Source organism: Pempheris klunzingeri, chromosome 16 (genome assembly GCF_042242105.1).
Source record: "Pempheris klunzingeri isolate RE-2024b chromosome 16, fPemKlu1.hap1, whole genome shotgun sequence".
NCBI lineage: Eukaryota > Metazoa > Chordata > Actinopteri > Acropomatiformes > Pempheridae > Pempheris > Pempheris klunzingeri.
Genome location: NC_092027.1, coordinates 2,518,764 through 2,531,059, shown reverse-complemented (window position 1 = coordinate 2,531,059; position 12,296 = coordinate 2,518,764). Strand labels below are relative to the sequence as shown.

Sequence of the window (12,296 nt, the reverse complement as noted above, 5' to 3'; positions counted from 1 at the left end):
AAAGGGTTAATTGAAATAAGTGGTATTCACAGAAGGTGGAGGGACCAGGGGGGTTACATGGAGCCCTGTTTTACCTTCAGGCCCCCCATCAGGTTAATCCGCCCATGATTTCCACAAACTTTGACCTTCTTATTCTCAGTGGACTCTCTGTCAAACACAGTGACCTTCATCAGCTTCGTGTGTGTCGACCACAAAATGTAAAAGAAACCATCCTGAGCTCTTCTGAACGTCTCCACTTTGACCTTCATATTGTTTCCCGTACACGTTTCTCTCTCTGCGTCTGATTGGTCGGTTGCAGCCAACGCCCATCTGGCCAAAACGAGCCCTGAGAAGTGCGGCCTGTGCTGATATTATCTGACCTCGCTCTGATATTGTTGCACCAAGGGCGGAGGATCACCTGAGGCCGGGCCAGGTCTCTCTACTGTCTCATATAACAGCTGCACAGTCTGCCCCGTCAGCGCCGAGTTTCTGGATTACAGACGTCAGCAGAAACTAAGACACAGTGGCCTAATTTCTTTCTGCTGCTTTGACCCAGCTTGACCTGTCAGGAGTCTCATATATTAAGGAGTGTTTCGTAAACTTTGACCTGTTGACTCCTGACAAAAAGCCTGGAAACAGTGTAGAAGAAAAGCCAGAAATCTCCTGTGCAAGTAACCATGATGCCTTCATTATAACCCCGATGGAAGCTCATAGATAGTCTGTATATTAATTCCACCAATACAAGTGTACGAGTGTTTTTATCCACACCCCCACACGGATAATTCATGGTCCTCTCTTGCTGAGTTGTGACTCCAGCGTCCTTGAGCGAGACTCTGAAGCAGCGCCTTGCAGTCTCTGCATGATTTATCATAATTTATCCTCCTAACTCTTCCTTCAATCACAGAATTATTATCATCGTACTTTTAGGAAATGAGAAAGTTCCTCTGCTGTCTTGCTGCTGATTTCTGTCCTCACAGTTTTTGCTCTGATGGTTTTACCGCTCTGATCTTCCTAAATGGCTCCAGCTCATCACCGTTTCCGGTTTTTTGAAAATCTCCTCATCATGACGTCAGTGACGGCGGTTTTATTACTCACCCTGATTTCATTACCGTGACGAATCACTCGTATTCGTCACCGGCTCAGAAACAGGAGCAGGTGGACGGCGCCAGTATTGAATTTCATCTGCGTTTAGCTGATTATGTTCAAGAAGTCATAAAAACAGTTGATCACAGAGATCGTTGCTTCATCCAGCTGAAACCTCAAAATGTATACAAGCGCAGTACATTAGCGTTGATAAGGACGTCTTACCTCACTTTTCGACGTTTTATTTGTAGGTTTTAAAGTCATTTGACTCATAATTTATGGATAAATACTCTGATGTTTACAGGAATTCCACAAAGAGCCGATGTAGCATCAGTCGTAGTGATTTCCGATTAAATATGATGAGTAATCTTGTGTGGCTGCATGTGGGATGTATTGACTGTATGTAGTGATACCTGATATTATTGTGTGTGTGTGTGTGTGTGTGTGTGTGTGTGTGTCACTGACCTGTCTGCCGTCAGCACAGCAGCTTTATTGCATCTGTCTGCAGTCGTTGAAAATCTTATTATGAGCTCAGATTTCATATTTATTACGTCTCTCTCTCTCTCTCTGTCTCTCCTTCCTCCACCCCTGCTTTTATTTCCACATTCGTCTCCATTTTCTCCATCCTTCTTCTTTTCCTCTTCCTCCTCCTGACATTTCCTCCTCCTCCTCCTCCTCCTTCCTTCCTCCCCTCTGTGCAGCCAAAGCAGGTAACAGGTTTTCTCCTGTTCTCTCTGGGCACCGCTGTCATCGGCTCTCTGCAGTTCGGTTACAACACTGGAGTCATCAATGCTCCAGAGGAGGTTGGTGATCAGTTTCTAACATCGGAGTGTGTTTGTTGCCAAGATCCAAGACCCCCCCCCCCAGGCTAAAGCTGCAAACAGTGGTAGTAAATGTGTGTAGATCTGTAGCCTCCAGATGTCTGAGGGTCAACATGTGATGCTTCACACCAAATCAAACCAGATAAGACAGAGATGGTGATGAGTCACTCAGCACTCAGAGTGTTTTGTCCTCTGATCCATCAGTGCCTGTTTACAGCTGTAACTTATAACCAGGAGAGTTGTCTCTGTTGCAAGGCTTCGATTTAAGCAGATTTGATGAGTGACTTTAAATATGAAACTCTACAAATACAGATGTAAAGGCAAAGATGTTCAGACTTACCCATTTAATCACTGCTAATTTGGCAGCTGAATACATTTTGGGAAAATTCAACCTGCTCATATCTGTTCAAGTCTGGATAAGTAAAACATAAAGAGCTGAAGCAGGAGACCAGCTGTCCCTCAAGACCCTCAAAAACTCACTGATTATTGATCTGTACAATAAACATGTGGTTAAATAGCTTTAGAGGTTTTGGTAGAAAGAAAACAAATAATTATAGTTTCCAAAATGTTGAACTATTCCTTTAACTCACACTTTAGGAGTTAGTACAGCTAGGGTTAGGGTTAGCTGAGGTTTAGTGACTTGGTGAAAGTTTGAGCTTCTCTTCCCTTCATCTTTTTTTTTTATTCATCTGTCGCCATCAGAAACTAAAATCTTTCTTCAACGACACCTGGATGGAGCGTTACGGTGAGCCCATCAGTCCGGGGGTGTGCACCATCGTGTGGAGCGTCGCCGTGGCCATCTTTAGTGTGGGCGGCATGGTGGGCTCCTTCAGCGTGGGTGTCATGGCGGACCGCTTTGGCAGGTGGGAATGAAATTTGTACAATATGACCAAAGTGAGGATTGTCACCTTTAATTCTCAGGTTTCAGCAGAGACTATTTTGGGAAATATTCAATGCCTATATGAAGTAGCTCTGTGCTCTGAGTGTTTTGTTTCTCCTTTAATGGCTCTGTGCATTTCAGCATAACTGTCACAAGCCATTACTCCTAATGGAGTTTATGAAGCGAATCTGTCTTGAGTCCACTGCTCGGCTCTAATGTTCCCCATAGAGTTGTTTCATTCCTCCATTTGCCTCTCGGCCTCAAACCACCAGGCTTTTTTCTCTCCACGCTGAGGCTGTTGTTTTGACCTCACTGTGTTTTCCACATACGGTTAAAGAACTCGATGGTTCACAGTGGAGATACATTCAGCCTTTTCCACTATTCTGAACTTGTCAAAGAAAGAACTTGTCCAAAAGTCATTCAGGTTTTCAGTTCTGCTTGAGTCAGATTAAACAACCACTGTGTTAATAACTCATCTTAAGATGTGTTCATGGGTGTATTTTCTTTCTTCCAGCCTTTATGCTAAGCTAAGCTAAGTGCCTCCTGCTCTAGTTCCCTAATTAACACGCAGACTTGGGGGAGAAGGTGTTGGTTTTTTAAATGTTGTCCCCAAAATGTCGACTTATTCCGTTAAACAGATGCAGCTAATGAGATATTCTTCACACCAGACAAAAGCACAGTTGACAGAAAACAGATTTCCTGATATTTTATCTTCCTCAACCACAAACCTCTCAGCTGCTCTCAGCCTCCCTCTCTCCACACTGAAGCTTTCTCTGACCTACTAAACTACATTAAAACCATGTTGTTGCCACAGGCGCCGCTCCATGTTCCTGGTGAACTGTCTGGCCGTGATCGGCGGCCTCCTCATGGGCTTCTCCACCATCTGCTCGTCCTATGAGATGGTGATCGCCGGTCGCCTCGTCATCGGCCTGTTCTGCGGGCTCTTCACCGGCCTGACTCCCATGTATGTGGGCGAGGTGTCACCCACTCCCCTCCGCGGAGCCTTCGGCACTCTTCACCAGCTCGGCGTGGTGGTGGGCATCCTGATCGCTCAGGTTAGCGGGAGAAACAGAGTTCACGATTCATTAGCCAGAAAATACAGAGCTGAGCGCCGTCACAGGGAAGTTATACAACGTGACAAACCTAACCCAGCTGCTGTGGCCTCTCGGTGTTTAGATCTTTGGTCTGGAGGCTCTGCTGGGCTCGGCCAAGCTGTGGCCCTTGCTGCTGGCCCTCACTGTGGTCCCTGCCGTGCTGCAGTGCATCCTGCTGCCCTTCTGTCCAGAGAGCCCTCGCTTCCTGCTCATCAACCTTAAACAGGAGGAGCAGGCACGCAAAGGTACCCACTTCTACCCCTACTACCCCTATCACTGCTCAAATGATGCTACTTCTGTTGTAACCACTGCCTCTGTCACTAAGACTGCTGCTACTACAATACTACAACCTCTTCTACTACTACTACTACTACCATATTACTTGTTTTACTTATACAAATAACAATATTACGAGCAGTTCTTCTCTCAAAAATGTTGATATTTCTGCTGCAGCTCTTCACAGACAAGCTTCTGTCAACGTCACTACAACTGCTAAGACCAGTGGAGCTACTTCAGTCATGCAAGTTACTGTAGCGTGAAAAATGTACGAGAGGCAGAGCAGCAGAAAGGAAGGAAGAAGTGAGAGCGAAGGAGAGAAGAAGTGTGACTAAACAGAAAGATCAAGGAGGGAGAAAGGAAAGACTGAGGGGCAAAGATAAATCAGGGAGATCAGGCGAGTCAGGGTGATGTTTTAGTTCGGAGAGAAGAGTCCTTGAACGGACAGAAGGTTTTGGCAGCTGCTCAACACGTATCCTGTCAGGGTCGACTCGGAGGCGCTGACCCACTTCTCCTTCACGCGTCTCAGCTGACACAAACAAAAGCAAACACAAGGCTCGAGCTGCATCACTGTGTCTGTGGCGTTATAGCTGCTCTCTCTCTCTCTCTCTTGTCAACATTCATTAATAAAACAATCAATTATAAAAATATGCTCGGCAGGTCCGGTCATTCTGAGCTGCTTGTGGAAGTCACAGAGATCACTGCAGACTTTCTGGATAGTTTTCGTCACAGACAGTAAAAGTTCTTTGCTCTCCAGAGAGAACAAACCTGAAACGACTTTAAAGTGATTACGGTTTACTGTATGGACTAAAAGATTAATGCACACCTTCAGCCTGAGATGAGAAAGCTCACAAAGTTTGTTTGTGGAGAGATGAGCCAATCCAGCTGAACACTGGTGTAGTTTTTGGTTTCAGCCAATTCATGATCAGATCTGTGGGGTCGGAGGAGGGCAGGGGGGTCGGCGGCGTGCACCGATGTCCGTCACGTTGTCTTCTCTGATACCACCACCGGAGGGTGCCACAGCTTTGGTGCCTTTTGAGTCTTACTTTGATAATATCCAGTGTCAAGAGACGAGGAAAGACATGAGATGGGGGGGGGTGACATGTCTGAGGTCACACTGTGGATATTTCCATCACAGGCTCAGCATTTTAAACCACTAGAAGCACAAAGATGCTTTCATACAGTGGCTTTAAATGTTAAATGTTAAAACAGATAAGTTTAGTTATTCACTACACTTAAGAGTCCAAGTAAAACATTTGTTTACACCAGGGCTCTTTGTAAAGACATCAGTTATTTATTTTCACTTGAGAATAACTGAATTAAACATAAATGACTCTCTCACTGCTACTGTAAAGCCAAAATGGCCGTAGAGCATTTACCCATCCACTCCTCCTTCTGCGGACAGCCCTGGTGCGTCTGCGAGGCAGCGAGGATGTGAGCAAAGACCTGCAGGAGATGAAGGAGGAGAGCGCTAAGATGGCCATGGAGAAGAAGGTGACCATCCCCGAGCTCTTCCGCTCGGCCTCGTATCGACAGCCGCTCCTCATCGCCGTCATGCTGCAGCTCTCCCAGCAGCTGTCAGGGATCAACGCTGTGAGTCTCACACACACACACACACACACACACACACACACACACACACACACACACACACACCTACATGTATTTATTGCTTACTTGGATCTCCATTCGTTGTTGCCCTGATAATGTACCACTCATTCTGTGGCCTAAATTAAAACCATCAACTCCCAGTTTACATTCACGTCCATCCAGACCCAAGATTAGTGTCACCAGTTCAGCGTCTGGCTAAATGTGAAACATGGTCACAGTCTGCTCCGTAGTTATGGTGTTGAATAACGGCAGAACATTATGATTTCACAGTGAAGCTGACCTCTGACCTTTTGGATATAGAATATCACCACTTCATCATTTCACCCTGTTAGATATGTGTGTGAAATTCTGTCACAATCAGCATTTGAATTCTTGACTTTTTTGAGGTCACAGTGACCTTTAACCTCCGACCACCTAAATCTCATCTATGTGTCTATCTAAGTGGACGTTTGTTGCCAAATTTGAAGAAACATCCTCGAGGTGTTCCTGAGAGCTGAGAATGGGATGGATGGACAAACATAATGTCATAGAAACACACAACACTCACTACTGCAGTAAATATTCCACGTACAGCAGCAATTTCAACATTAAAGCAACATTTTAAAGTCCTCATTTTTGTGTACAAGGTCCTGAGAGTGTTATGGGGACACATCCGTCTCTATCACTGCCCCAAAATTAGGAATTGTTTTCCTCTGTGTGAGCTGTAAAACACTTTGGATGAACTGATTTGATTTGATTTACCACTGAAGAAAAACAAACTTGTTATATTTGAATGTTCACATTGCAAAGAGAAGTTTAAAAACAGAATCATTTATTCTACAGGACTGGCTTCTGGATGAACCTCAGACTGTTCCTCCGAGATGAGGCTCTATACATAACTGTATAACACACATAAATGAGAGTAGAGGGACAATGAGGCTCTGTTATAACTCAAACACACACTAATCAGCGAGAATATAAAAGGTCACTGTGTTACTTTGTCCAACTGGGTCACTGAGAAATGTTACATCCCCCCACCATGATTACATTTTAGTAGCTTCTATAACACGAAGTGCTGCTCTTTAAGTGTTGGGAAGCCGTTTGAAGCTTAATGTTACAGAGTGATTCAGTCCCAGACTTCCTCATGTGCTTTATTATCAGGGTTAATGCTAATAAATAACGTTTCTAATTGTTCTGGGTTACAACCTTAATACCAGATGAGACATTACATGTGAGGAAAGAACTGATGCGCAATGTGTAAATTGTTAAATAGTTTTTTTTTTACCATCAGAATAAAAACACGTGCTTTCAGCCGCCATGTTTCTGCACGTGTGATGTGAGAGTCGTGTGCTAAAATGTTCACAGACTCTCTGAGTTGTTGAGCACATGAATGCACCGTTATTCAAATATAATTGGAACATTTTCCTCCTCCATCTCATCCGTCCCTCAGGTGTTCTACTACTCGACAGGGATCTTTCAGACAGCTGGTGTGAAGCAGCCCATCTTCGCCACCATCGGAGCCGGCATCGTCAACACCATCTTCACCGTCGTCTCTGTGAGTGACATCAACGCTTCCTGCTTGTGTGTGTGTGTGTGTGTGTGTGTGCAGCAGCACATCATCGCTGTGTCTGTCCTCCAGCTCTTCCTGGTGGAGAAGGCAGGACGGAGGACTCTGCACCTCCTGGGACTGGGAGGAATGGCGTTCAGTGCTCTGATCATGACCATCTCCCTCCTGCTGGTGAGTTCAGTGCTGTCACCGTGGTGAAGAGAACCACGTGTTGCCTCCTCTAAACCAAACTATATGATCTGCACGCACAAATACAATGACAAATACAGACGTCAGAATAAAACAACTAGCGTACAATGTATGCAGGACCACAGTTACACCAGAAAGAGCCTAATAAACTAATGTTAGACTTCAAAAAACAACGTAACACCAGATGAAAGTCTTGTTTCCTGTGACCTCTGGAACTCGCCACAGTGAAATGTAAGATAATTACAAATAAAATTGAAATATTTGTGTAAAATATATACAAAGCACAGCGGTTCTCCAGCAGTGTACTTAGCTTTAAACTCCCTCATGAAACATGCGGTAAATATATTGTTGGATCACTTTAAAAATGTTCCTTCAGTCTGATATTGTTCTCTGTTCAACAATTTTAATTCCCAAATTCAGCAAAAGGAGCGGCCCTTAACGATAAGCGGTATAGACGATGGATGGATGGATGATCAGGTCCATCTCCTGAGGGAAATATCTGGTTCCATGGCTGCTAAAAGCTGCACTGTGTTCACCAGCTGGTTATTAATTTTGCCTGTCTGCCATTTAATGGCGGGTGCAGTGGGTTTATCAGAGCTTGTCTGCTAAAAACAGCTTCTGCAGCTGGAAGTGAGGATGATGAGCAGCTGAGGGTGAACCAGAACTGTAGAGTTGCAGGCCATCAGAGCTGAAAGAAGCTAAAGCACTCTGTAGAGCTCAGCTGATTATATTAGCCACCCCTAATCTTCTTCCAGCGCCCCTTTTCAATTATGCAATACATCAAAACATCCCGTTCTGTATGCAGTACATTACAGTTATGTCTTTTTGCCACAGGGTGCAACTATTTCACTTGATTAGAAAGTCTCCCAGCAGATTTAATGATTTATCCTCATTCACCAACTGTTCGTTAAATCAGTGAGCACGTAGTAAATGTCACTGTCTGATGCTTCCCTCTCTCCTTTTCCCTTCGATCTGAGCAGAAAGACATTCCGGCGATGAGCTACGTGGCCATCTTGGCTATCATGCTGTTTGTGGCTATGTTTGAGCTGGGCCCCGGTCCAATCCCGTGGTTCATTGTGGCCGAGCTGTTCTCCCAGGGGCCCCGTCCGGCGGCCATGGCTGTGGCCGGCTGCTGCAATTGGACGTCCAACTTCCTGGTTGGAGTGAGCTTCCCCAAACTAGTGGTAAGGGAAGAGCTTCGGGTTTAGCTTGGACTACTTCCTCATTTCTTTCTACAGGAGTTTTGTTCCTTTGTGTTTTCCTGTCACTCTCTATCATATATAGAAATAGAAACATTACTAAAGATCATATTCAGTTACAGCATGAGAACACTGAACCCTCCCATCTCGTCTCCACAGGAGGTGTGCGGGCCTTGGGTGTTCCTCATCTTCACCGGCTTCCTCATCCTCTTTTTCATCTTCACATTCATTAAAGTCCCCGAGACGAAGGGCAAGACTTTCGACGAGATCGCCCGCTGCTTCAGCGGCGGCCCTCCTCCCAGCTCGTCTGCTGACGACCCTCCCGCCACCGCCAGCACCGCGGTGACGCTTCCCGCCTCCCCGGTGAAGGAGAAGGTCCCGCTGGTGGAGGCGTCGGCAGCGGCTCCACCCTCTGCAGCTGAAAGCGCGCCTCTTGAGGATAAATCAAACTCCACAGTGCAGGAGAGTGTGTAGAGCAGCTGCAGACAAAGTTTTAATGGGTGAAGGGGGGGGGGGTAGAAATGAAGGAAGAATCACAGAAGTTTCAAAAATACTGTAAATTGTAGTTAATTATCATAATTTTATAATAGACTTACTGAGAAGAACATTACAGGCTTTGACCTCTAAAAGGTCATGCTTTCTGCTTTCACAATAACTCCTTAGACGTCTTATTTTCACGGGACATTTCCTACGATCCTTTCGTTTAAATCCTCCCTTCCTCAACTGTGGAGGGGAAGAAGTCACTGTACAATACTTCAGATTAACGCTACTGTACATTCCTAGGAATTAAGCTATACTCATGACAAGGGTGAGTCTTTTTCAGGACAGTCAGGACGACACTTTTCCAGCAGACACAGTTTGTCTGAACGGGACCTCTTAAGTTTAAGTGTCCATCGCTGCAGACTAGAAGCAGAGTGTGCTGACGGCGGCACAGCTTTGGTTCAGGTGTACAGGTGTTTCCAGACGTGTTCAGGTCCATGTGGTGTACGTGAGGTGACACAGATAGCGTTGATGCACATTTTTTTCCCAAGTATTCCTGTTATAGTGGATATTTTAGTGCAATATGACTTTGTAGCTGTGTTTTCATGTAGGAATATTCAATTGTGTTCTATCTATTTTTGTTTTTCGGAAGTGTTCGCAGGTCCAAGAAGGGATTTTTTAAATCAGTGCCTCAGCTGTTGAAGCTGAGAAACTGTTTTTAAGCATTGCCAAAGTACTGAAGGTTAATTGCCACCTGGTGGGAACCTGTAACTTCAAACGAGTTTCCTCTAGTGGTTAAATTCAGGGTGGGAAAACTTAAATCAGCACCCTCCTCTGTGGTTTTAGGAGCTGGTCCCGCTTGTTTTCGGGTTTTCAGGTGATGAAGTTGAACTTTTCCTCCAAACAAACAAAATTTCCTGTTCACAGAGAATTTTGTGACAGAAAACTTTCCATGAACTCGTTCTTGGTTTGATTTCTATTTTGATTTATTAATATGCAAATATATAGAGACAAATAGATATTTATTTGTTGCCATGTCTTGTGGATCAAGGCTCTGCTGGAGGGTCTTTTGAGTGACAGGCCTGTGGACGAGGACATGTTGGCTGCATTGTTTTACACATGTAGATTACAGTAGGGTAACGTGCAATGTATATTTTTCTGTTGAAGAGAAGAGTATTTAATTTTTGTATAAAGTATATAGTTACGATGCACTAAAGCTAATTTAGAATCGTAATGCTTTCCAGAAAAGTCTAAAGGGTCCGTAGTGAGCTGTACCTGATCTGGTGGAGTAAACCTACTGTACGTCCCATGAAGAGGAGCTCAGAGATCTGTATTTAGATGCACTTTGTTAACCAGACACGCGGCGAAGTGATCACCAGATCACTTATATCGCAGTCATCGAGCACTGCAGCGCTTTACACCAACAGAATTAGAATTCTTAAAGCTGTATTTAACTGAGCGTATATCTGGCCGAGCTGTTAGTAGAATAGATAAGAGTTGTATTAAATGTGCAATCACATAACTTAAACAATGTAGGAGCTGACAGCGTACAGAGACAACTCAAGGGGAAGTGCTAATAGCGTTTTAGTGGAAGACCAAATGATCTGAATGTCTTCGGTTGTTTTATCAGATGAACTGATCTGGTTGCTTTATTTCATGGTTTCACGAAGGCAGAAATGACTGCTATGACTACTCAACTGTGTTAACCGCCACGATAATGTGAGGAAACTTTTATCACATGAGTAACAGCGTGACATTAGGTTTTAGGACTTGGAGCGAATCTGCTTTGATTTTCTAAATCTAAAAGGTAAAATCTATGTGACGAGGACGCTGATATAATGAAGTCTTGTTACCACCTGAATGCTAAGTTATGTAATTTAGCTGATTTCACCTGTTTAGCAAAGACAACTGTCGTCATCTTTGGTCTTAAAGAAGAAAAACGTTCATTATTTCTTTTTGTTTTGTGTCTTTTGTCTCACTGGGCTTTAAACCAGTGAGCACACTTCAACTGACTTCTTCTTTTTTTTAAGAACAAAAACTACAATCTGCTGCCAAGTCAACATTTCTTTTTTTCTTGAAAATGGAAAAAGCATTTTGGAGTAAAACCTTCAGATGTAACGTGCTCCATGTGTGTTGTGATCCAACATGAAGAATGTGTTTTAAAAAAATCATGTGTGTGACATTCAAAGCCCAAACGCTCTGAAGGAAACTTCGGACTTTGAATAGTGAGAAACTTGTTTTACTTTTTCAGTCAGCTGCCACTCTGCTTTTCAGTCCTGCCAAGAGTAGCAGTAGTTCCTTAATAATGAAATGTAGAATTGTGCTGTGACGACATCCTGCAGCTTTTAGTAAACTATATATATATATATATGATAATGAAGTCAACCAGAAAGCCAAGACCAGTAGTCTAAATCTGCTATTAAATTCTAGTTCATGAGTCGGATCTGGAGCCGCACCAACACGTGACGGCGTCCGTCCACTAAACTCAGACCGTTTCTGGCTTTATTTGTCTGCGTTGTGATGCTTCGTCTGAAAAGTTCGGCATGTGTAGCATCGTCCACCTTCACAGATTCATGTGTTACAAACATTGTATTGTATGTTTGGTGTATAAGTGTATAAGACACAAAGTATATTTTCTATATCCTGTAGTGACCGAATTACTTTAGATTATCAGTCCCAGTCACTCATGCTGCACTTTGAGATCATATTTATTTATTTATGGATTATTTATTTTTGTGGCCACACTGGAAAGATGTTTATCTTGACAAGTAAGTCGGATGATTTAAACTAAAAGTGTGACATGTGATTGAAGTGATACCGCCTTGTTGTGGGAAATAGACCCAAGACTGACTGGATGTGGTTTAAAAGTGCTTGTTAAGATGGATATTCCACACAGTGAGAGGATCGATTCTGCTCGTCGTGTATTGCTGTACTTGTGGATGATAGTGACGTGCTGTGTTTGCACTGAGGGAGGTGTGCGGTTCGCTCCTCTCATGCCAGTGTCCCACTTCTGTCTGTGGCTACACCCACACTGCTCCTTCCATGTGGTACTAACACTGAACTTCACCAAACCTGAGTCCAATATGGGTTTAAAATGCTTTCTGTTGCTCAGTCGGGAGGGTGGGGGGGGGTTGCGTC

At 44.1% G+C, this 12,296-nt stretch overlaps 1 protein-coding gene across 1 annotated transcript; it reads left to right on the top strand.

Moving 5' to 3' along the window:
- Positions 1 to 1,754: 1,754 nt before the first annotated feature.
- Positions 1,755 to 9,152, top strand: slc2a3a (solute carrier family 2 member 3a; the record flags this gene model as incomplete). Its single annotated transcript, XM_070846018.1, has 9 exons — positions 1,755 to 1,865; positions 2,586 to 2,746; positions 3,578 to 3,818; positions 3,940 to 4,102; positions 5,539 to 5,726; positions 7,174 to 7,278; positions 7,363 to 7,461; positions 8,460 to 8,663; positions 8,838 to 9,152. Coding segments are annotated over 9 exons (1,587 nt in total), but the record flags the coding sequence as incomplete, so codon positions are not given.
- Between the last annotated feature and the right edge of the window lie 3,144 nt (positions 9,153 to 12,296).